Source organism: Nicotiana sylvestris, chromosome 8 (genome assembly GCF_000393655.2).
Source record: "Nicotiana sylvestris chromosome 8, ASM39365v2, whole genome shotgun sequence".
Lineage (NCBI taxonomy): Eukaryota > Viridiplantae > Streptophyta > Magnoliopsida > Solanales > Solanaceae > Nicotiana > Nicotiana sylvestris.
The window spans coordinates 71546427-71572927 of NC_091064.1; the positions used below are offsets into that span (position 1 = coordinate 71546427).

A 26501-nucleotide genomic window follows, 5' to 3' on the forward strand; every position below is an offset into this window, starting at 1 on the left:
TTAAATATGCGGAAAGTCAGATGATAATACCACTACATAGCCCATACAGATCTGGTGTCACAAGTCTCGAGCCTCTAGTACAAGTTTAACAACCTAATACATGTCCATCTACGAAATACTAATTAATAACAAGGATAGAAGGGAGAGATCAGGGCTGCGGACGCCATGCAGCTACCTCGATGCTCCCGGATATGCGCTGCTCAACTGAAATAATCCTCACTCAACCTCAGATGCACCTGGATCTGCACGCAAGGTGCAGGAAGTAATGTGAGTACTCCGACCCAGTGAGTAATAAGCATAAATAACGACTGAGAATAAGAAATCACGGAAAACACAGAGTAATCTACACTGCGGCAGTTTAAAAACAAGTAATATGAGAGTAATAAACCAATGGAAGTGAAATGTAGAAATACTACAACAAATAAGCAGTTAAGTGACAGACATATAAAGAGAAATCAACACATAGAACGGTACCCTATAGTACCCGCTGCGGCATGCAGCCCGCTCCATTTATTTATCGTCGACGGCGCTCACTGGGGGTGTGCAGACTCTGAGAGGGGCCCCTTGTAGCCCAAGCGCAATATCAAGTCATCTCATGGCATCAAATCTAGGCCATCAGCCTCATATCAATATCAGTATAACACTGTTGCGGCGCGCAGCCCGATCCCATAGTATCCTCACATCTGGCCCTTGGCCGTACTCAGTCCAAAAATCGTATAAGCTCCTCAGGCAATAGTAAAATAGTAGTCCTCAGCCCAAAACATCATTTAATATATCTTTTAGTTTTGAAAATCGAGTAAAAGTGGCTGAGTTGTAAGACAATAGAAAACGGTACGACTGAGTTCAAGTAGCAAGTCAAACAGTGAGGAAATAGTAAATAAACTCCCCGGAGGGTTCAAAGAATTGGCAAGAAGCCCAAATATGACAATCAATCCAAATAATGATGATAACAAATAAGCTTTAATCAAATACGCAGTAGAAGCATCACTCGGGACGGACCAAGTCACAATCCACAATAGTAAACGACCCGCGCTCATCATCAAGCTCGTGTCTCACCTCAATATAGCACTACGATGTGCAAATCCGGGGTTTCAAACCCTCAGGACATCATTTACATTCATTACTAACCTGAAGCAGGCCGAAATCCTAGCTCGCTACTCCCTTGCCTCGCAAATCAACCTCCTCGAGCGTCGAATCTGATCAAAACCACAAGTAATACGTTACAATAGGCTAAGGGAATACAACCCAATCGAAAAGACTCAAAAAATATCGAAAATCACGAAGTTGGCAAAATCCGAGCCCCGGGCCCACTTCTCGAAAAATCAGAAAATTGACATCGCCGGATTCCTTATCTCGCCACGAGTCTATACATATCAAATTTACCAAAATCCGAGCTCAAATGCTCCCTCAAACCCCCAAATTTCTATTTCAAAAGTCAAGCCCTAAGCCTTCCCTTTTTAATCAAATTTCCATGAATTTAGATGTTGAATCTACAATTAAATGACGTTTCTAGGCCATAGGACTCACCTCCAATCGATTCCCAGTCAAAACCATCTTTAATACTCATCAAAAGCTCCCAAGGTTACTCAACAATGGAGGAAATGGGACTTGGTTCGCAGGTGAAATGTTTATTAAAACCCTTCTGTCAGCCCAGATTTTACTCTATGCGATCGCATCCAAGCCTCGCCGATCGCATAGCTCAACTTTCCCAGGCCTCCAAAATGTCCTATGCGAACGCGACCCCTTAACTGCGATCACACTGCTTCACCAATCAAACCTACGCGATCGCATACACTACTCCGCGATCGCATTGAACAAAGTACCCCTCAGAACCTCTGGTCTATTTAACACTGTGCGGTCGCATGCGATCGCAATGAACAACCTCCTCAACCTATGCGATCGCATACCCTATTCCGTGATCGCATTGAGCAATCAGAACGGCCTTCCCTAAACCTTCTATGCGATCGCAATTGCACTCCTACGATCGCAGAGAACAAAAATGTTCTGCAACACTCAGCAGAAATCTGCAACTTCAAAAACCAAGATTGGTCCGATTGACCATCCGAAATCACCCCGAGGCCCCTGGGACCTCAACCAAAAGTGTCAACCCATCCTAAAACATCATTCAAACTTGTTCCAATCATCAAAACAGCACAAACAACACCAAAACCATCAAATTACATCGGATTCAAGCCTAAATTTCTTAAAAACTTCTGAAATACGCATTTGATCAAAAACCCGACCAAAACACCTCTGAATGATCTGAAATTTTGCACACACATCCAAAATCACCTACGAAGCTACTGCAACTCTCGGAATTCCATTTCGACCCCCCATATCAAAATCTCACCTACCAACCGGAATTCGCCAAAATACTAACTTCGCCAATTCAAGCCTAATTCCACTCCGGACCTCCAAAATCAATTCCGATCACACTCCTAAGCCACATATCAACCCCCGAAGCTAACCGAATCACCGAAAATCACATCCGAGCCCTCTAACTCAATAGTCAACATGCGGTTGACTTTTCCAAAATAAGTTTTCCTTAAAGAGACTAAGTGTCTCATTTCTTATCAAAACCAATCCGATTTAACTCTACACACCGAATACCGATAACGAAACATGAAGAAGCATAAAAATGGGGGAAACGGGGCAGTAACTCACGTGACGACGGGCCGGGTCGTCACATTACTGCTTCATTATAGAATGCTTTGTGCCTTATGTGATTTCTTGCTTTCAGTCTTTATTTACATTTGTTACTCACTGAGTTGGAGTACTCACTTTACTCCATGCACCCCTGTATGCAGATTCAGACGTTGTTGATCCTGCCAGTGCGAGTTAAGAGCTCCCGGCAGATATCGGAGTCCACGAGGTAGCTGTTCGTCGTTCGCAGTCCCGTGTTTCTCCCTCTTTATCATTTCCATCTCTTAGCAGACATTTGTAATAGTTTGTGGATTTTTCAGACTTGTATTAGGTTTTATAGATGCTCGTGACTAGTGACACCCCGGTATCGGGCTATGTTGGGTTGTTCTTCCGCATATTTATGATATTATCTGCTACTTTGGATTATTTTATCATGTTTTGACTGTTTCGTAATGCTTAATTGCTAATAAATTGGAAAATCGGAAGTTTCGGATAGCCTTGTCTTCACGAGAGGCGCCATCACGACCGGGTCCTAGTTTAGGGTCGTGACAATTTATTTAAATTAGAGTCGCCACTTGGAATAATTGTTATGGTGTCCCAAGTCACCGATTTACTTTAAAATCCCAATCGAGGAAAATGAACTCTATTTATGGTCCGCGAACATAGAAGGTCAGGTAAGAAATTCTGTTAATCCGGAAGAAGGTGAGAGGCACTCTCGAGTTTCGGGGGTTTATCTGATCGCTTAACAATTAATAATTGGCCTAATTATCTGAATTATTACATGTTTTGAAACCTTTTCTGCTTGTCGCTTTTATACCGCTTTCATCTATTTTTAAGTAATTATGGAATTTATTTAGAAAACAAGTTACGATGTCGTACACTTCTCGTCTTGTATATACCGTAAATTGCGCCACGTGAAACGCACCCGCAATTTACAACATGTTTATTTTTAAAATTACATTGAAGTTGCGGCCAAGTCACACAAACTTGCACTCGAATTTGGAGTTACGTATCATGACTATGCCGCGGGAACCGCACCCATAGTCACGATAATTTATTATTAATCTCGCCTAAAGCAATTAGCATGTTTTGAATTATTTTCTTAAACTATTTTGAGATTTGTTGTAGGACAAATGAGTTATGGAAGTTATTGTGAAAGGGATAAAGTAGATTAATTAGGGAAAGAGGGCTAGCTTATTCAGGGATAAACTAATCCAAAAACCAAAAAATTTGTCCACCCAATTCTTCTCAATTCCAAACAAACAAGACACCACTGCTCGCTTCTTTCAGGTGGCCTATGCGCCTATTTCGTACCAAGAATTCAACAGATGTTTACCAACAATTATTTTTAATCACTTTGTTTAACAACCAAAATTTATGCTTCAAATAAATGATAATTAACTTACAGGATATTTGAATCACTAGCGCATTGATTATTCACATGAGGAACTAAATGATAAAAATAAGTTTATAACTAATTTCAAACCCCAACTATTTCCTTACCGGGCCAAAATCCCTTTTCAGTATATTAACTATTTTTTTAACATAAAAGCACGATAATTATATTACCGTGCTTTTATGTTCAAAAAAAATAGTTAATATACTGAAAAGGGACAGTTGAAAACCAAAACTTTTGATTCTAACTAAACCCAAAACTTATTGTTGTCCAAGTTCATTCACAATGAAGCATTCAAAAATTCCTCATCAAAGATGCATTACCAGAACCCAAACAAAACACATGGAAAAGATTCGTGAACAAACAAGAATTTAGAAAAAAAAGGCAATTAAGAAATTCGAATAGGAAAGGTGAGAATGAACCTTTATACTCAGCAAATAAACTTCTTCAATATATCAAAACATAAAGCTCCCAACGTCATCAAAATACATGAATCCCAGCGATTACTACCCAGATAAAGAACTAGAACGAGACCCGCGACAGGAGCACTCGAACGGCGACCTCGACGACCCTGACGGACTGAACATTTCCAATGATTTTATAGTAGAGGTTTCAGCTCTTTGGGTCTCACTCTCTTACTGCTGCATTTGGAGTTTTGGGTGGTTTTGAGGCTGGTTTTGGGGTCATTTTGAAAGTATTTTCAGATGCTTTTGGATGGTTTTGAGACTAATTGTAGCTAGCTTTTTGCTGCTTTGTTGGTTGCGTTGTTGGCTGGATTGTTGGTGGATATGGAGGAGTTTTTTTATGTTTGTTTTAATTGGGTCTTAAGTGATAGAGACAGTAGCTGATTTTTAGGGAGAAGATTGAAGTTTTCATGGGTTTTTTATGATTTTTGCTTCTGAGTACGGGTTCCCCCTTTTTTTGTGTGTGGTTGGTTATCTGCAAGTGCCGACTTGGGGAGGTCTTTTCTATGGGTAAATTAGTTAGAGGAGATATGAGGTAATCTTCCATGTGGCCATTTATTATTGGCTCTCTTTTTGTTAATTTTCTTTTCTTGAAAATAAGTAAACAAAATAAAATCTACTCCTAAAAATATTAGTACATACTTAATATTTATTTATTGAAAGTCTCTAACTTAAAAATTGCACTAAACTATACATATACATATATATATTCTTTGTAAATGAAGATAAAACTTATACAAGAAATGTGATTTAATTTTTTTTTATTTTCTTAAGTAAAACCTATAATAGATGAAACAAAAGCTAAAATATTTAGATTAAACTTAAAAAATATTTACCTATTAAAAATGGTGAAAATAAAAATATGATCAAAAATTAGGTGCTCACACAGGGGCCACACACACCTTGTCCCGAATAACTTCATTCCTAATTTTATCTATCCTGATATGCTCGTACATCCATCTTAACATTCTCATTTCTGCCACCTTCATCTTCTGGACATGGAAGTTTTGACTGACCAACACTCAGTCTCATATAATATAGTCAGTCTGACCTTTAAGGTTTGGTGGCACAGTCTTATCATACAAAACACCAAAAGCAAGCCTCCATTTCATCCACCCCGCCCCATACTCATCCAATAACAAGAATAATAATGCAATGATTTTTAACTAATATGATTTGTGTAAACAAATGACCTTAATATCTGAAAAGTTGTGCTGAAACGGGCTCTTTAGACCCTCACCTTCGGCATTCTCCAAGTCATGATACCAACCATGCCTCAAAGTCGGGGTAATAGAATAGGCGTAAGTGCTCGTCTTACCAATTACACCATCCAAGTGATAATGTCGTCACGAGTTCGGTCATGTAACTCATGCTTCCTACTCTTAACACTTCGCTTACTATTTGACAACGTCCAGCAAATAATCAAGTGCAGTCTTAACGGCTTCTGGACCAGCAGGGAGTCAGGAAAAACTAGGCTTCTACCAACAACAAGAACTGAGCGCCAAAACTAGTAAATTTCCAACACACCAGCTCATTTGACTCTCGATAAGCAGCGAGCAAAATCCGTATGCAGTGCATGTCCACCCTGCATATATGAAGTTACTTAAGCAGCTGAAATTAATCAATTGAAAAATTATTAGCAAATTGTTCTATCTCCAACAAATATTAGGAGATGTTTACCATCAATCTAATGTTGAGCAATCCAAAAGTATATTTCATCATTACCGCCTTGTAAATACAATGCCTTCGACATCACTCATATCATGTACTTTTTCTTAAAAAGAAAGTCTTGTTTTTACTTTTCTCCGGAAATGAGGTTACCAGATTATGTCCTTGTCTCAGCCACAATACGTCGGGGGCATAATGGCAAGATTAGTGCCCTCTATCAATAATAAATTTTTGCACTTCCAGTACCAGTCAACGTCGTTTGTGAAAACACGTACAACAAAGCTCACCAATGACTTCATGAGCACATGCACAAAGACATTTTAAACCTTCGCACTTAATCCAAATAGCAAAGTTATTCAGAAACTATTAAAAAAATAAAAAGAGGAAGGAAAGCTGAGAATGCAAAATCGAAACACAAAAAGACTGGGACAGTGCTCACAATATGCAATTATGCATATGCCTATAGTAGTGTAGGGACCTGCATTACTATGACTATGACGAGAAGGTAACCAAGTTCATGATGCCCAACAATGAGGTTCAGGACAGATACAACACCATTGTAGAAATAAGATGCAGAAAAAGTTTTTACTGAGTAGAATTTAATTCAGTTTCTCTTTCACCTCTCTTCACAGAAGCAGAACATATAAGAACCTTTGCTAAAGAAGGCAGCATACTACATCGTAGTAAGCAGTGGCTTTAGAAAGCTCCCATGCCAATCAGAGTTTCAGCCAGATTTGAAAGCTCCATATAAAGCAGATGTGAGAACAAGGATTAAACAACAGATCAGGCAGAGGCTAAGAAAAGGTCACATTTTCTGCTAGACAATCCTTTCCATGGTCCATCACCATTAAACACCAAAACGAAATAATTGGAAGGCAAAGAAACAAACCTTATAGACAATAATGTGTGCCACTGGAAGCCCTTGGTTACCACCCTGCGCCAAAAGGGAAAGATCACCCATAAGATCTAAAACCTTGTGTCTGCAAGGTTCATCACTGAAACGCAGTGGTGGATTCAGCCAGCCTCTACTTTCACTGCAGAAGAGGAGATATCATATGTGAGGTTAAATCAAGAAAATACACCTAGTAGAAAGCATAATGGCCTCCGGTTGACAGTGGTGGTAATTTTTCATAAGGATGTATCATCGTAGCAGACATGTTATATCTGATTAAATATAGAACGAGACATACCATGCATCATTAGCTGACACTACTTACTCTTGATCAATTATTGCTTAAATTTTCTGAAAGTTGGATGAAGTGTAAGTGTTACCTAATTACATTTTCCAGCATTTTTCCAAATACAACTGAAAAAGAAAGTATCTCTTACCTACAAACAATGGCGTTTTCAGTGCTACCCCCTTTGATAAGTCCTGATTTGCGTAGTTGTTCAACCTGGACAGTTATTCAGCATAGAAACCATGTAAATGCCATAAACATAACAACATGAATGATGAACCATCAGCTATGCTTTGACTCCATAACTACTGATGAAAGAGGACTACCTTTTCATGATAACCAACTAGAAGACAGGTGATGAAAGCAATAAATGTGAAGAAGAAAGCATGAATTGAGCTAAGTCAATTCACAAAGATTTCGCACCATGAAACACAAATCAAGAATGTCAAGTTTATTTTTTGGGGACAGATTTTAGTTATTTTTTAACACCTCCAAGATAGCTCAAGTACTGAAAAAGAATGTCACAAGATGCTCAATGATGACACTCTTCTACAAACAAGAGCAATACCTGACTATCAATTGATAGCATTGATGGAAAGCTCAATGACCGGCCGGCAATGCTGTCTGGGCTGAATGTTAGGCAGCCAAGAATTCTCATACCCAGAAGATGAAAGTGGTAGAAATGAGGATGTTGAGATGGATGTGCAGACACACTAGGCTGGATAAGATTAGGAATGAACATATTTGGGAGAAGGTGGGCGTGGCTCCCATGGACGACAAGATCCGGGAAGCACGGCTTAGATAATTCGGGCACGTGCGGAGGAGAAGCATAGATGCCCTGGTTAGGAGGTGTGAGCAGTTGACACTGGAAGGTATGAGGAGAGGTCGAGGGCGGCTTAAGGAGTATTGGGGTGAGATGATCAGGCAGGACATGTCGCAACTTCAGATCTCCGAGGTCATGGCTCTGGATTGGAAGGTGTGAAAGTCGAGCATTAGAATTGTAGGTTATGAGGGAGGAGCGTTTTTCTATGTTGTTCCGGGGGCGGGGCTAGGCTGATAATGTTTCGCCTTGGGTTGTTAGGGGTTTACATAGCTTCTACACTATTTTCTATGGCATTATTACTGGTTATTGTTATTGCTATTATATCTATTTTTTGTTTCTTACGACGCTGATCTTTTTTTTCTGGCTTCTGTTGTTGTTAATGACCTATTGTCTATTGTTTATTTTATTCTTCTTGAGCCAAGGGTCTTTCGGAAACAGTCTTTCTACCTCTCCGGGGTAGGGGTAAAGTCTGCGTACATTCTGCCCACACCAAACCCCACTTGTGGGATTTTAATGGGTTGTTATTGTTGTTATTGCTGATGGAAAGCTCAATGGCATTAATGACAAAGATGAATATTTGGAAGTACCAACAAACCCATAACAAGATCCCAAACAAAGAAATTTCAAACTAGTGGAAGAAGAGTTCAAGCCCAAGGAGGATCTTTTGGCCAAATCTTACAACAATGTGGAGGCTCAAATTGAAGTCCAAGAGAAGGTGGACTAGGGCCCAAAGCCAATCCAAAAAGGAACAAGTCCAGCAGCCCAAACTAATGCTTAACTCTAGCTTTATAGAATCTGCCTTTTAGGCTTAAATAGTTGAGCCTTGTACGCCCCCTCCCCCTGGAAATTTCAACTTATTTAGTTTAGTTTGACCACCCCGAAAGTAATTTCAAGGGGTTGGCAGCCCCCTTTTATGCTCCTATATAAAGGGGTGCTTTGTTCTTGATTATAACTTAAATTTTGATGAATACTATTATTTGAGAGTTCTTTTAAACCTTTGAGGCATCTTACTCCGGATTTTATCTTTCAATCTAAACAAGTTCATAGTTCCAGATTGTAAGGTAATTTCTTCTTTGATATCTCCGATTTTTTCTTGGTATTCTTAGAAGACGATTAGTAACCGAGTACTAATTGTTGCCTAACGTCGCTCACAAAGCGGTAAAGATTTGATTCTAAGTTTTGATTTGTTTATCAAGTATAGGCGTTTAGTTCATCCAATAACTAATTTGTTGTTACCTGGATCTTGTCAAATCATTAGAACTTGAGTACTTGGAAATTCTAGGAACTATTTACTTGAGTTTTCCCATATCCTTTAATTCTTACTTCAGTGTTTTTCAATTTCTTTTCTAGTTTTGCTTCCACATTTATTCTCAAACCATACTCTAGCTTGAGATTCCCAACCATTATGTTACAAAGTAATATCAGAGTTGTTCTATCAAGATTCGGTTCTTGTTAATCTTTCGAATTATGAACACAACAGCAACACAAAAAAACAAAAAAACAAAAACAAAAAAAAAAGTTATTGCAACAACATGAACAGTTAAAAAGAAAGTCAAAAAAACGAAATTCAATCAAAAAAACAAAGAGAATCATATTGCTCTTCAAGAAATCAAATTTTATTACTTTGCTTCCTAATCAAAAACGGAAACAAGAAACGGGAATCCTAGATCTTTAAGGATAAAAAAGTTTCGATGTAAAGATTCCTCTACCAACACATTAACTCCATTTGTTAGAATAGCTTCCACTAAGTCTCTGCACCTATCCTTTTTTTCTGAACCTTTTGTTTGTTTTCAGAAAATAGGATTTTTTTGTTAACTCCAAGGTTTCTCTAAATTTGAAAGTGATCACTTAGTAAGTTTCGATACAAAGGCTCAAACCAATTAATCCCATAGTGTAAATGTCGAATCAACCCATTTGCCCTTATTTCAACAAAAGAAACATGGGCTTCTTCACAAGAACTTTTTTTGTCTTGGTTCCAATTAGACCTGTTTAATCTAGTACGGAACATGCAATCCTTGAATACCAAGTGGAAATAGCTTTCTATCATTCAATGAGCACCTTGTATTTCATAAAAATTGGGGGAAATATAATCCTAACGTAAGGGCCACATCCTATCCAACTTTAGTGATAATGAAGGGAGGACTCTTCAAGAGGCCGAGCGCCAAGCAAGAAAGAAATTTACTCTGCAAGCTATGTAGCAACAACTAAAGATGGACTTTACAATTCCATAAGATGAGGGACACCATTGTTCAACAAAGAGAGACAAGACGGACTTAGCAGGGGAAATCAACATGTTGTACAACCCCGAAATAATTCTAGGCTACAGAATATAAGGTATGTATCCCATACCCTCATTGTAAATCAAGAAGCCCTATAGATGATATTGTTGATGATGTTAATATAAATCTTGATAGGGTAAGAAAAACCAGTAGGCGACAACGAGGTAAGAAAGAAGAAGATATATTAGTAGCATAAAGATAAAAGTGTCATCTTCCAAAGGCACAAGATATCCTTACTTGCACCTTGATCGGGAGAGGAAAGTCGAAGGCATCTTTGATTGTCATAACTACTCTAAAGGTAAGAAGGTTAAACTTGCTATTGTTGAATTTTCTTAACTATGTTGCTATTTGGTAGAAAAGGCTGACAAGGGACAAACAACAAGATGGAGAACCACTCATTGCTATTTGGGTCGAGATGAAGCAGCAAAGGTTTGTGCATTCCCACTTTCAAAGAGACCTACAATGTCTTCGGACCTTGAATCAAGGAACCATGACTATTGATGAATACTTTAAAGCTACAGATATGGCTAGGATCCAAACTAATTGTATGGAAAAAGAATATGCTAATATGGCTAGATCTCTTAATGATTTAGATAAAGAAATAGCCGATGCAGTAGAGACACAATAATATATAACTTCAGATGAGTTAGTAGATTGGTTGTAAAGAGAGAAAAGCAAAATAAAAAGAAAGCAACAAGCTAGCTCACGGAGAAGTTGGCCAAACATCAATTTCAAGAAGTCATGGCCAAAACAAGAAGTGACTGCTACAGCTCAAGAAGACAAGAGGAAAGATGATGAAAAAGAGGAAGGTAAAACTTTTAATCCTAAATCTTCCAAACCATCTAAGTCTATTCAATATCACAAATGTCATAGAAGAGGGCATATGATGCATGAATGTCCAAATAGAAAAAATATTCCTTTTAGAAAAGAGGGAAATATAGGGATGAAAAGAGAGAGAAGGGGGAAATTGTGACGACCCGGACGGTCATCTTAAGAATTAACGCCCTGATCCCCTATTAACTGCTTTCCCCAAGTTTATTCTGCTATTTTAAATTGTCGGGATGTTCGATTATGAGTTTCGGAGAGTTTTGGGACACTTAGTCCCTAAATGAGAGCTTAAGTGTTGGAAAAGTGACTGTAGTCGAAACAGTGTGGAGACGGCCTCGGAACGGAAATCCGATGGTTCCGTTAGCTCCGTTGGGCGATTTCGGGGTTAGGAGCGTGTTCGGATTGTGTTTTGGAGGTCCGTAGCTAATTTAGGCTTGAAATGCCGAAAGTTGAATTTTGGAAGTTTCCGGTTTGATAGTGAGATTATGATCCGCGGACCGGAATGGAATTCCGAGAGTTGCAGCAGTTCCGTTGTGTCATTTGGGATGTGTGTGCAAAATTTCAGGTCATTCAGACATGTTTTGGTTGGGTTTTTGATCGAAAGCGGAATTCAGAAGATTTTAGAAACTTAGGCTTGAATCCGATGTGTTTTAGTTGTTTTGATGTTGTTTAAGGTGTTTTGAAGATTTGTACAAATTTGAATAAGGTTTTAGGATATGTTGACGCCTTTGGTTGAGGTCTCGGGGACCTCGGGATGAATTCGGATGGTTAACGGAGGAAATTTTAGAGTTGAAGTTGTTGCAACAGCTGGTCTTCTGGTATTTTTGCATCTGCGGTTTGGGGACCGCAGATGCGGCGCCGCAGAAGCGGCTTTGTGTCAATTCCTCAGGAACCGCAGATGCGGTGAAGGGCTCCCAGAAGCGGAACCGCTCCTGCAGTTAGAGGTCCGCAGATGCGGAAGCTGGCATTTTAATGAAAGTCGCAGATGCGACGTTGTGTCCGCAGAAGCGGGACCGCAGATGCGGTCTCAGGGCCGCAAATGCGGAAATCGCTGGGCAGAACATATAAATAGTTGCCTTCGCGAATTTAAGAGATTCTTTCACCATTTTCATCTGGGTTTGAAACTTTTGAGAGAGATTTTTGAGGAAAACAAAGGGGAATCGCTTGGAGGTAACATCCTTGACTTCATAACTCGTTTTTATATGATTAAAGACCTAATTAGTGGTGAGAAATCTAGGAAAATGGGTAATTAGGGCTTGAGTTTAATAGGCTTTTAATTGAGGATTTGAGGGGTCATTTGGACTCCGATTTCAGTGTTCTTATTATGTATAGACTCGTGAGAGTACAAGGTTTCTAAAAATGTAAATTTCACCCGATTCCGAGACATGGGCCGAGGGGCGTTTTGGTCATTTTACATAATTTCGAGTATTAGCTTAGAATTTAATTGTAGAATCAGTTATTTAAAGTGTTATTTACATTATGCAATTGAATTGAATAGATTTGGGCCATTTGGAGTCGAGTACTCGTGGCAAAGACGTGGTATTGGGTTGATTTTAAGCCGGTTCGAGGTAAGTGGCTTGTCTAACCTTATGTGGGAGACCTTCCCCTTAGGATTGGTATATTTGGTAATTGAAATGCCTTGTACGTGAGGTGACGAGTGCGTACTTGTGCTAATTGTTGGAAATCTGGTTTTCTTTAAGTACTTACTAGTATGTTTCCTTTCTTGTTTCTATTACTTGCACTATTAAGCCTGTTGTTAGCTTAGGAAAGCATGTCTAAGTGACTTAATTGCTTCATTTGATTTAACCGCCTTACTTGAATTATGTGCAACATGCTAGGCTAGAATCACTTATTGCCTTGAATTTTGCTATTTCTGTTTATCTTCCTGTTGTTGCTGTATATTTATTTTGGGACTACGGATGTGGGATTCCGGTAGCTCCCCCTTGTCTGTTTACTTTGGGACTACGGGTTAGATTCCTGGTAGATCTCCCTGCACATTTACTTTAGGACTACGGGTTAGATTCCCGGTAGATCCCCCTGCACATTTACTTTGGGACTACGGGTTAGATTCCTGGTAGATCCCCTTGCACAGTTATAAGGAACTACGGGAATGCACCCGGTAGATTCTCCCAGTACTGGGTATTTACATTTGGGACTACGGAACGGGATTCCAGTAGATCCCCGTGCACTATGAGTTGGACTACGGGACGGGATCCCGGGAGATCCTTCGAACATATATATGATGGACTACGGGACGGTATCCCGGGAGATTCACTAGATATGTAAAGATGGGACTACAGGACGGTATCCTGGGAGATCCCCGATTGTTACTATTGGTACTGAGCTGAATTTCTTTCCATGTTTACCGTGTTCTGTATAATTGTTGTTGTTTTGTATATCATGTCTTATTTTACAGCCGTACTTATTTATATTGTTTTGTCCTATACTGTTGACCTTTATATTTGGTTAACCTCAGTAGGGCCCTGACCTTCCTCGTCACTACCCAACCGAGGTTAGGCTTGGCACTTACTGAGTACCGCTGTGGTGTACTCATGCCCCTTCTGCGCATGTTTTTCATGTGCACATCCAGGTACCGCTGATCAGGCTTACTATCCTTGAGGGAGGCGACTGCCCTAGAGACTTCGAGGTACATCTGCCACGTCCGCAGACCAAGAATTCCCTCTCTATTCCTGCTTTTAGTATTTAGCCCTTCTATACTTTCTATTCTTATTAGACAAATTCCGGAGTTAGAGCTATGTAGTATTTCCTTTTCTTAGCTTGTGATTCGTGGGTTTCCGGGTCGTGGATTTAGATATTGGTTTTGAGATCTATATAATTATGGTGTATGCCGAGCGGCACATTTAACACTGTTATTGCCTTACTTCTGTTTTTAAATTGTTTTACTTCCGCAAGTTTTGGTTATCATCCGCAAGTTTTGGTTATCTTCCGCAAGTTTAGGCTTACCTAGCCGTAGAGACTAGGTGCCGTCACGATGGTTCACAGAGGCCGAACCGGGGTCGTGACAAGTTGGTATCAGAGCTCTAGGTTCATAGGAGTCACGGATCACAACCCGATTTATTAGAGTCTCGCAGATCGGAACAGAGACGTCTGTACTTATCTACGAGAGGCTATGTAACTGTTAGGAAAATTTTCACTTAATTTGATTTCCTTGTCGTGCGGTATTTTGACATCACAATTCTAAACTTTTGTCTTCCATTCTCTCACAGATGGTGAGGACACGTGCTACCCGAGACGATCAGGCACCCGCGCCCCTACTGCAGCCGTCAGAGGCAAGGGGGGGTAGAGGCCGAGGACGCGCACGTGGTGCAGCAAGAGCACCTGCGCGAGCTGCCGCCAAAGTATCACTAGCGGATCGAGCCGGAGTCCAAGCACCTGACACGCCTACTGCTACTACCACTCCAGCTCTTCAGGAGACTTTGGCACAGTTCATGAGCATGTACACCACCTTGGCTCAGGCAGGGTTGTTTCCCCTTGCTGCAGCTACGTCTCAGACCGGGGGAGGAGCACAAACTTTCGCCGTCCGCACTCCTGAGCAAGGACTGCATGTTGAGTAGGTCCCTGAGATTATTCCTGTGCCGCCTGCAGTGCTAGTTCAGCCCGAGTACAGGGCAGCGGCTTCCGAGGATGAGCAGTTGAGGCTTGAGAGGTTCAAGAAGTACAAGCCCCCTGTATTTAGTGGTCTAGCATCGGAGGATGCTCTGCGATTTCTTGATGAGTGTTACCGCATTCTCCGTACCATGGGTATCTCAGGATCGAGCGGGGTTTCTTTCTCTATCTTCCAGCTTCGAGGAGCCGCCTATGAGTGGTGACGCACCTATGAGTTAGATAGTCCAGATGAGGCCGCTTCACTGACTTGGACTTAGTTTTCAGATCTGTTCTTGAGAGAGTATGTTCCTCAGAGCCTCAGGGACGCATGGCGCGCAGAGTTTGAGCATTTGCGCCAGGGCGTTATGACTGTCTCAGAGTATATTGTCCGTTACACCAGTTTGGCTAGGCATGCGCCAGCCTTGGTTTCTACTGTCCACGAGAGGGTTCACCGGTTTATTGAGGGCCTTATTCCCAGCATCAGATCTAGCATGGCTCGTGAGTTGGAGATGGATATTTCTTATCAGCAGGTGGTGAGCATTGCTAGGAGGATCGAGGGTATGCATGCTGGGGAGAGAGAGGAGAGGGAGGCCAAGAGGTCTCGAGAGTCGGGCCATTAGATAGTAAGATTATGATCCGAGAGCCGGAATGGAATTCCGAGAGTTGCAGTAGTTTCGTTGTATCATTTAGGATGTGTGTGCAAAATTTCAGGTCATTCGGACGTGTTTTGGTTGGGTGTTTGATCGCAAGCGGAATACGGGTTAGATTCCCGGTAGATCACCCTACACATTTACTTTGGGACTACGGGTTAGATTCTCGGTAGATCCCCCTGCACAGTTATATGGAACTACGGGAATGCACCCGGTAGATTCTCCCAGTACTGGGTATTTACATTTGGGATTACGGAACGGGATTCCAGTAGATCCCCGTGCACTATGAGTTGGACTACGGGACGAGATCCCGGAAGATCCTTCGGACATATATATGATGGACTACGGGACAGTATCCCGGGAGATTCACTAGATATGTAAAGATGGGACTACAGGACGGTATCCTGGGAGATCCCGATTGTTACTATTGGTGCTGAGCTGTATTTCCGTTCCATGTTTACCGTGTTCTGTATAATTGTTGTTGTTTTGTATATCCTGTGTTATTTTACTGCCATACTTATTTATATTGTTATGTCCTATACTGTTGACCTTTATATTTGTTTAACTTCAGTAGGGCCTTGACCCTCTTCGTCACTACCCAACCGAAGTTAGGCTTGGCACTTACTGAGTACTGCTGTGGTGTACTCATACCCCTTCTGCGCATGTTTTTCATGTGCAGATCCAGGTACCGCTGATCAGGCCTACTATCCTTGAGGGAGGTGACTGCCCTGGAGACTTCAAGGTACATCTGCCGCGTCCGCAGACCGAGAAGTCCCTTTCTATTCCTGCTTTTAGTATTTAGCCCTTCTGTACTTTCTGTTCTTATAAGACAAATTCCGGAGTAAGAGCTATGTAGTATTTCATTTCTTAGCTTGTGATTCGTGGGTTTCCGGGTCGTGGATTTAGATATTGGTTTTGAGATCTATATAATTATGGTGTATGCCGAGCGGCACATTTAACACTGTTATTGCCTTACTTCTGTTTTAAAATTGTTTTACTTCCGCAAGTTTTCGTTATCTTCCGCAAGTTTAGGCTTACCTAGTCTTAGAGACTAGGTGCCGTCACGATGGTTCACGAAGAGCGAACCGGGGTCGTGACAAGTTGGTATCAGAGCTCTAGGTTCATAGGAGTCACGGATCACAAGCCGGTTTATTAGAGTCTCGCTGATCGGTACGGAGACGTCTGTACTTATCTACGAGAGGCTATGTAACTGTTAGGAAAAATTTCCACTTCATTTGATTTCCTTGTCGTGCGGTATTTTGACATCACAATTCTAAACTTCTGTCTTCCATTCTCTCACATATGGTGAGGACACGTGCTACCCGAGACGATCAGGCACTCGTGCCCCCTACTGCAGCCGTCAGAGGCCGGGGCCGGTGTAGAGGCCGAAGACGCGCACGTGGTGCAGCCAGAGCACCTGCGCGAGCTGCCGCCGAGGTACCACCAGCGGATCCAACCGGAGTCCAAGCACCTGACACGCCCACTGCTACTACCACTCCAGCTCTTCAGGAGACTTTGGCACAGTTCGTGAGCATGTACACCACCTTGGCTCAGGCAGGGTTGCTTCCCCTTGCTGCAGCTACGTCTCAGGCCGGGGGAGGAGCACAGACTCCCGCCGCCCGCACTCCTGAGCAACGAGTGCATGTTGAGAAGGTCCCTGAGATTATTCCTGTGCCGCCTGCGGTGCCAGTTCAGCCCGAGTACAGGGCAGCGGCTTCCGAGGATGAGCAGTTGAGGCTTGAGAGGTTCAAGAAGTACAAGCCCCCTGTATTTAGTGGTCTAGCGTCGGAGGATGCTCTGGGATTTCTTGATGAATGTTACCGCATTCTCCGTACCATGGGCATCTCAGGATCGAGCGGGGTTTCTTTCACTACCTTCCAGCTTCGAGGAGCCGCCTATGAGTGGTGGCGCACCTATGAGTTAGATAGTCCAGATGAGGCTGCTTCACTGACTTGGACTCAGTTTTTAGATCTGTTCCTGAGAGAGTATGTTCCTCAGAGCATCAGGGACGAATGGCGCGCAGAGTTTGAGCATTTGCACCATGGCGCTATGACTGTCTCAGAGTATGTTGTCCGTTACACCAGTTTGGCTAGGCATGCGCTAGCCTTGTTTCTACTATCAGCGAGAGGGTTCGCCGGTTTATTGGGGGCCTTATTCCCAGCATCAGATCTAGCATGGCTCGTGAGTTGGAGATGGATATTTCTTATCAACAAGTGGTGAGCATTGCCGGGAGGATCGAGGGTATGCATGCTAGGGGGAGAGAGGAGAGGGAGGCCAAGAGGTCTCGAGAGTTGGGCCATTATTCTGGTGCTCGTACCCCAGCTGCAGGTAGTCATGGTAGGGGTTATATGAGTCGCCCTGTTCATTCAGCTCTTCAAGCAGCCAGTAGTGCTCCAGCTCCTCCTAGACCGCAAGAGCCCTATTATGCACCACCAGTTTCTAGCGCGCCTCCTGCGCGGGTTGCTTTCAAAGGCCGTCCAGCAGACCTGGCCCTAGTTTCGTTGAGATTATGATCCGAGGGCCAGAATGGAATTTCGAGAGTTGCAGTAGTTTCGTTGTGTCATTTGGAATGTGTGTGCAAAATTTCAGGTCATTCGGACGTGTTTTGATTGGGTTTTTGATTGAAAGCGGAATTCGGAAGATTTTAGAAACTTAGGCTTGAATCCGATGTGTTTTGGTTGTTTTGATGTTGTTTGAGGTGTTTTGAAGATTTGTACAAGTTTGAATAAGGTTTTAGGATATGTTGATGCCTTTATTTGAGGTCCCGGGGACCTCGGAATGAATTCGGATGGTTAACGGAGGAAATTTTGGAGTTGAAGTTGCTGCAACAGCTGGTCTTCTGGTATTTTCGCATCTGCGGTTTGGGGACCGCATATGCGGCGCCGCAGAAGCGGCTTTGTGTCAATTCCTCAGGAACCGCAGATGTGGTGAAGGGCTCGCAGAAGCGGAACCGCTCCTGCAGTTAGAGGTCCGCAGATGCGACGTTGTGTCCGCAGATGCGGTCCCAAGGCCGCAAATGCGGAAATCGCTGGGCAGAACATATAAATAGTTGCCTTCGCGAATTTAAGGGATTCTTTCACCATTTTCATCCGGATTTGAAGCTTTTGAGAGATATTTTGAGGAAAACAAAGGTGAATCGCTTGGAGGTAACATCCTTGACTTCATAACTCGTTTTTATGTGATTAAAGACCTAATTAGTGGTGAGAAATCTGGGAAAAATGGGTAATTAGGGCTTGAGTTTAATAGGCCTTTAATTGAGGATTTGAGGGGTCATTTGGACTCCGATTTCAGTATTTTTGTTATGTAGACTCGTGAGAGTACGAGGTTTCTGAAAATGTAAATTTCACCCGATTCCGAGACGTGGGACCGAGGGGCATTTTGGTCATTTTACATAATTTCGTGTATTAGCTTAAAATTTAATTGTAGAATCAGTTACTTGAACTAGTTGTGAAGAAGATTTAGACTTATTATTATTATTATTATTATTATTATTATTATTATTATTATTATTATTATTATTATTACTACTACTACTTTCATTATTATTACTACTACTATTATATATACATATATTTAACTGAATTTTCACTTTTACGTTTATTTTAGAGAGAATTAAACATAAGTACAACTCATACACATACATTGCAACATAATAACCCAATCATAATTTTGCAAATCTATAGCCCAAAGATAATAGCCCACGGCTACAAAAAGAGCATGTTTCTGTTTATTTATTCTGCATATATCTTTAAGCGTGAAAATTCCATTATTCTTCCCAAAGTTCATATACATCACTATTCCAACTACAAAAATGCAAAATCATACATCATACAACTCGAACACCTTAAATTCTCTACTTTCCCAAGTTCCAAATAGCATAAATCAAACGCAAATATTAAAAAAATTGCTGCAAGTTCGTAATTTGGCAGAAAAATCAACAAGGAAAGTCAATTTCTACATAGATTGTTCAAGAAAAGTAAGAAAACGCACAAAAATTTTAAATTTCAGTTTTAGCTGGACATGAGCAATACATGTATAACTTTGTATAAATTTGTATATGGAATGTATAATGATGTATACCAGTATTTCACTGACACAAAAAAGTAAAACTAGTGTTAACAAAAAGCATATAGGATACAAAGTAAAAGAAAAAAGAAAACTCTAAATAAAATGTATGCAAAACAAAAGCAAAACGGAAACACAGCAAAACAAAAAACCAAAAACATGCAACAAAACTAGAATTACTATGGCGAAATAGGAAATTACTTCAAACGAGGGAGTGGAACAAAAATCGTGAACAGAAAGATCAATGTTGTATAATAGTATTTTCATACCAAATGTACAAAATTATATACATATTATAATGTTGTATGATATTGTATAATGATGTACAACGTTGTATACGAAAACTGGGTTTCATCTTCAACTTCCTTTTTCAACTGGTATGATTCCCAAAACGAACGTTAATCAAATTTTGGTTTCCATTTGATTCAACTGGTATGATTCCCAAAATCAACGTTGTATATGAAAACTAGGTTTTTTCCATTTTTAACTATGGAAATTTTGACCTCTTTAATAGGGATATTAAATAATAAGTTTTCTATTAATTGTCGTATTCTTTTTTCCTTTTTAACCTACAAGAGTTTTGACTTCCCCAACAAACTGGGATATGAACGGGCCGTTTTTACACTCTTGTTATTAGGAATATTAATTAAAGAAGGATTCTCCTACTTATGTTTTACACCTAAACTTCGCAAAGGTCCTATTATTCTTTCTATTTTTGTTCAAAATAAAATTAATACCATTTTGATTGCCCATGTGGCGTATATTAACTCATGAGAACCCCGCTATTGTAAATATGCTCCCCATGTGTATTACACTATTATTGAGTACAAATATCATTCACTATTCTTTTCCATATTTTCTTTTGCACTTTTAGATGTTATTTTCAGCCGTTTCACTAATAAAACCTAGAAAAATATTGATCACCGAATTTATATTAGACAAAACTTAGATGATTTTGAACTCCTAAATAGTAGGAAAGTTTTTTATTTTACACTTTTATCCAATGAAAAATATGTTTAAGGGGTAATAAAAGGCGAACGACATTGTGTTAAGGGCCTTCGTGCTTTTAATATAACATATATAGATATAGATTTCGGTCGTAGGTTATCTCTACACAGTATAAATACACTAGAACCACATTTTTAAGGGAATTTTGACCTAGGGAGCTATTGGAGAGCATTGGAGGCTTCAAACACAAGATTTCATCATCCTTCCACCAACTCAATACGCGAGTTTGGATTGTAGCATTGGATTAATATTTTCTTATTCTTTAACTCTATTGTGATGACTTTCTCCATATCTATGGAGTAGATTACCTAAGGGTTTGACATGATTTGGTAATTTGGTTGTTGTTTATGGGTTTGATTATTATTTAATTGCTTGAATATGATGGTGGAGCTTTAATCTTAGTTGTGATTTTATTCGTTATCTTGTTTAACATAAAGAGGAACACTTTATTGAATATTTTTTGCAGCATATGCTTTAATTTGTTTTGGTAGTCCATAGTTCTTTAACCTAATCGAATGAGCTTCGTGATCTACCGTTTGAATTACAACAACAACAAGATTGAGAAATATTCGCGAGAAGTTTCTCTTAGACCATTCCTACCAATAGATTCTTGCAAGTTTCACCGCACTTCACATTAGCTTATTTGAGCGGTTCAAATTTAATCAATAGAGGAGTCTGAATCAGAATAATAAGATAATAACATGTTGAATGCGTGAGAATCAATAAAACCTTTAACTGTGTCAAATCTAGGACAGCAATCGTACACATATCATGTCATGACCCTTATTTCTCGCAGTGATGACAACCCAAGTTTACTACTCTCTAGTTCTCTGTGATCAATTATTAATGCTTTAATTTTAGCTAGTTAATTATAGTTCATAATCATCCCAAATCAAAGTGTTGAACATCCTAAATAGCATTAACCCAGAAATTATTTGAATTATCTAAATCCAACCCCTATGGAGGCGATATTTCACTATACTATCTTTGACTAATGAGTTTCAATTTATATGCGCCAGTTTTGCGCTCGTCAGGATTCCCAACCATTGTGTTACCATCACTGCTATCACATATTTAACAGATTCAAATTCATTTAAAAGTTCAGATTTAAACCATGATGGAACATATTTATCAAAAATAATCTTTCATGACTACTTTGGTAATTTCCTTGACTAAGTACTAATGTAAAATTACGCGCTGAGCAAACATTCCATTTGTTCGCCTAGTCCAAAGATGGCATATCAAAATAGGTTCATGGTGGATAAAGCATAAGAAAGTGCTTCTTGTTGCCAAAGCTAGATTGTAATATCATATTAATGTTCTAATTCAGAAAAGCAAAAAGGAGAGCTGAAATAACATTTTGAATCAGAAGATTGGAAGTTACCTGCTCATAAATGCAAAAGGTTCTAGCAGAAGCTAGTTCTTTGGCAAAGAAATCTTTATCCGAACAGGTTGAAGAGAACCACTGGCAACCAATTTCAGGTGCCTACGCCAAATGCATTCATTTAGTAGACCTTTCTATCAAAAACATTTGCCTAATCTTGGTAGCTCAACATGTCATATTTCTTAGCCAGAAAAAAAAAAGCCTCATATCTCCTTTCAAATTTTGATTTTTGAAACAAAATACTACATCACCCATGCCCCAGAGCTAATTTATAGTGGTTTTGACCATCAAGCTGTTTGCTACACAATCAATTGCCGCTCATCAGATAAACAAGTTTAGCACAGATATGACAGCCAAGAGTACGAATTCAATTAAGGGATTTTAGCAACAAAAAAAAACTTGCCCTATGTCAGGCAATCACTGCTATCAGTTAGATGCATGAAGTATCCATACCATGGTCTATTGATGTGCACAAAAACAATGTCATTTACTTCATTACCATCCGTTACACTTAACTTTTTCCTTATTTTACCTAACTGAGAAGAAGAATAGCACAGCAGACAATCTAATGAAATTACCTGTAGAAAGTCAATGCCATAGGTAATCTTGACCTTTGAATAAGGGAATGCAGCTATAAAAGAATCGTTCCTCCATGCAGTAATAGGTTCTGTAAGAACACGAGCCAATTTCTCACGGCTTTTACCACTACGATCTAAAGATGCCTTCAGCCCAGCTTCTTCAATTGCTTCTACCCATTCTCTTGCTGACCCATCCAGAATAGGAACCTGTCTCAGTTTGCTTAGTTCAACAATTAATTATTTTACTGCTAATCCAATATTGTTTTTGACACTGCCATTCATCTAGTCAAATAAAGATTTTTGAACACCATAATTTCCATAATTAATTGCTAAAATTACCACCAAAGAAAAAAAAATGAATAAGTCAAAAGCACAAATTATTCTTTGTTATCGGTATCCCTTTCATATTCTTTGTTGCTATCTTCGATTTAGTTTTCTAATTATTTTGTCTTGCTATTACTTGCTATCAGGGCTTCTCCCACCTTCTTTAGCCGAGGGTCTATCCGAAACCGTCTCTCTGCCCTTTCAGGGTAGGGGTAAGGGTAGGGGTAGGGGTAAGGGTAGGGGTAAGGCTGTGTACATCCTACCCTCCCCAGACCCCACTTATGGGATTATACTGGGTGGTTGTTGTTGTTGTTGTAGTACTATCCCACATTGACTTTGGTGGTCAAAATTAGGAAAGCTGATCATCAAACCATTGTTAATGTACTTAGACTTAAACAACTGAACTCAATATTCTTATAAGTAAATCAAGAATCTCATTAAAATAGAAGAAGCACCATAAAAGTGCAGACCATGTACAGTGAGGTTACAAAAAAATATACGAGACCCCGATGAGCTTTGGAGGAAGTCAAGGAAGACCAAAAAAAAGTATGTATATATATATACATCTTTCACTTTGCACACAAAATCTAATAGATGTAGACATTGTGTATTTTAGGGTTATTAAGCTACTTGTTTGGAAGCACCTATTTCTCCTCTCCTTTCAGAGATCTTTGCCTCAAATTTGGTAGCCAAGTTAAACAAATTGGAGACTCCACCCTAAAGGGAGAATGCATTAATATCCTAATTAATTATTACTTCGTTAATTCCAAATGTTATAGTTCTATTTTGACTTGACACAGTTGAAATTGGAGGAATTTATGTACTGATATGAGTAAGGGATTCCACAAATATTGCTTGTTGAACTAGCCTTATGTGCAGTGCCGGCTTAGGGTAAGGCAAGTAAAGCAAAGGCTTTAGGCCCCAAAAATAGTCCATTGATATTGACGATTTAGACTTATATTTCAAACTAAAACTGTTAAGAAAAATAGTATAATCAGAAGGTAATACTCTAAACGATATACTTAATCATATAAGAGGACTTGATTCTTTTCAAAAGAATAATATTAATAATTTTATACTAGTTGCATATACGGAATTCTTTTTTTAAATTAAAATTAATAAAATCTTAATTAAGATCAACAATATCTCAAGATAAATTAAATGGATTATCTATACATATTACTAATTGAAAAAATTATCACAAAAAGTTAATTATAAACAAAATTATTACTTAATAATTTTATATTTCAAAAAGCTAGATAAATAAACTTCAAAGAAAAATATATAGGAAGTTTTTGTTTTAAAAAAAAAAAAAAAGGTCTCTAATCTGGCTTTAGGCCACCAATTCCGTTGAGCCACCCTGATTGTGAGTACTGAGTCAAATTAGGACTACACTTGAAAGTGCGATAAGAATGGAATGGGAGTACCTCAAAGGAGAAGGGATGATGAGGATCAGAGGTTTCCACTTCGAGACGGCAATTATCGACGCCGGTGGCTTCCAAAGCGGAAAGCAAGTGCTCAACGGTACTAATAGAGTGGCCATCTTTACACAGCGTGGTGCACAGTGGAGACTCCTTGGCGAAGTCAATGGATGCCTGAATGACCTTTGAACCGAGTTCAAAGTACCTACCCTCGCCGGCAAGCTCCGGGCAGATTCTAACGGTGGATACTTTGCCGGAGTGGAGACCGATTCCGGTGACTTCTACACAGTTGGCTACTGTTTGCTGGAGCTTACCAGTCTGTAAAAAATGAATTTAATTTGTCAGTTAACAGTCTTGTGTGTGTGTGTCTATGTAGAGAGAAAAAGAGAGTGAATTAGTGTGTGTACGGAAATCCAAGAGATGAGGGTTGACGAGCTGCGAACGAATGTCATTACAGATTGTTAGGTCAAGGAAATGTCTTCTTCAAGCGAAGGGAATAAACCAGTCAAACCTTAAATGTCTTCAAAGAGAATCTATATTTATCTATATTCTACATTATTATTATTATTTATTTTTATTATTATAAAAGCATGAATAAAATATTGGATTACAAAAATAATATTTTAATATTAAGTATAATAACTCATATTAAAGGACATAATTGGAATTCTACACATTAATCTTGTAATCATATTAGTTTTAGGACATAATACTACACATTAGGAATCCTACATAAATTATCTTTAGGAATCTTATTAGTATAATTATTTTTGGGTATAAATATATAATACTACATGTTAGCATGTAAATCTAATACCTTTAGGAACATATTAGATTTTCTATTAGTATAGGCACGGCGTATTGGATTCGCTTCTTTTTGTATTCAGTCTAAACGGCAGCGGCAATCTAAACAGCAAGAATTTGACCCAATTATGATGGTAGTCCAAAAGCGAGTCCGACCTAATGTATCTATCTATATCTAGCTATCTAGCTATTTATCCATCTATATCTATATCTATATTATTATAAAAACATGAATAAAATTGTTGGATTACAAATATAACCTTTTAATATTAAGCATAATAACTCACAATAAAATGACATAATCGGAATTCTAGACATTCGCATTGTAATCCTATTAGTTTTATGACATAATACTACATGTTAAGAATCTTACATGAATACCTTTAAGAATCCTATTAGTATAATTACTTATCGGCATATATATATATAATACTACATGTTAGCATCTAAACCTAATACCTTTATTAGCATGTAAACCTAATACCTTTAGGAACATCTTAGATTTTCTATTAGTATAGTTACTTCCGGGATGACATATTTTTGGTCATGTAATCCTATTACTTTTAGGATATACTTCTTAAAAAATTTCTATTATTAATTTAATTTGAAAACGTATTATATTGTCCAAATTCATTTAGAAAAAGAAGAGTATATTATCATAAAAGCAAGAATATAATATTGATGGACGAAAATAACCCAAAAATATTAAACATAAGAACCCATATGGAAAGGACATACTTGTAATAACTTATTTTTTGGACGACAATAACTTCTATATTAATTTTTTTAATATTTAAGATTTTAAAATTAATACAATATTGTCTATTAAATTCTTATTAAAAATATATAGGAAGGTTTAATAAAATCAATTTCACAAGAATCCTCCATATAATATTCAATACCAAAAAAATAAAAGTAATGTTAAACGGACTGAATAAAGCGTTGAAATTGAAAAAAAATCCCCACAATAATATATTATTATATTATTTTTGAACTGCTTTTCTACTCAAATAATATTTTTGTAATGGTCCGGTCAGTCGTTTCATGAGTTACAGTCCCGTTCTCCCCGTTTCTGCTTCTTTATATGTTGTTCAGCTGTATTTCATCGTATCGTGTTGGTTGTTCTATGTTCGAAACGGTCATGGAGTGAAATGAGACACTTAGTCTAATATTTGAAAGCTTAGGTTGGAAAAGCCAATCAGATGTTGACTTATGTGTAGAAGTTCTCGGATGTGAATTCTGATGGTTCGGATAGCTTCGTTAGGTGATTTTGGACTTAGGAGCGTGTTCGGAATGCAATTTGGATGTCCATGGTAGATTTAGGCTTGAAAGGCGAAATTAGATATTTGGCATTTTTTGGTCGGCAGTGAAAATTTTGATAT

At 39.0% G+C, this 26501-nt stretch overlaps 1 protein-coding gene across 4 annotated transcripts; it reads right to left on the minus strand.

Moving 5' to 3' along the window:
- LOC104225381 (probable UDP-3-O-acyl-N-acetylglucosamine deacetylase 1, mitochondrial) lies at positions 1–24822 on the minus strand. 4 transcript variants are annotated; one of them, XM_070155693.1, is made up of 9 exons: positions 24723–24820; positions 24322–24633; positions 22571–22777; positions 21993–22094; positions 7501–7565; positions 7061–7205; positions 4462–6088; positions 1129–1196; positions 1–242 (listed from the first exon to the last, which is right to left on the minus strand). In XM_070155693.1, the coding sequence occupies exons 1-7, from the start codon at positions 24765–24767 to the stop codon at positions 6035–6037; spliced, it is 930 nt and encodes a 309-aa protein (XP_070011794.1). In that variant the 5' UTR covers positions 24768–24820; the 3' UTR covers positions 1–242; positions 1129–1196; positions 4462–6034. The 4 variants fall into 4 exon arrangements, with proteins under 4 accessions (XP_070011794.1, XP_070011793.1, XP_070011796.1 ...); XM_070155692.1 differs by lacking the exon at positions 1129–1196; XM_070155695.1 differs by lacking the exon at positions 1129–1196 and having other exon boundaries at positions 22571–22790; positions 24723–24770.
- Positions 24823–26501: the final 1679 nt, after the last annotated feature.

Coding starts and splice junctions, on each gene's coding strand:
- LOC104225381 (XM_070155692.1), bottom strand. CDS start 24,767: ATGACATTCGTTCGCAGCTCGTCAACCCTCATCTCTTGGATTTCC. Junction 22,095..22,570: donor ATGGCATTGACTTTCTACAG/GTAATTTCATTA, acceptor CATTTGGCGTAG/GCACCTGAAATTGGTTGCCA. Junction 7,206..7,500: donor GAAAACGCCATTGTTTGTAG/GTAAGAGATACT, acceptor CCTCTTCTGCAG/TGAAAGTAGAGGCTGGCTGA.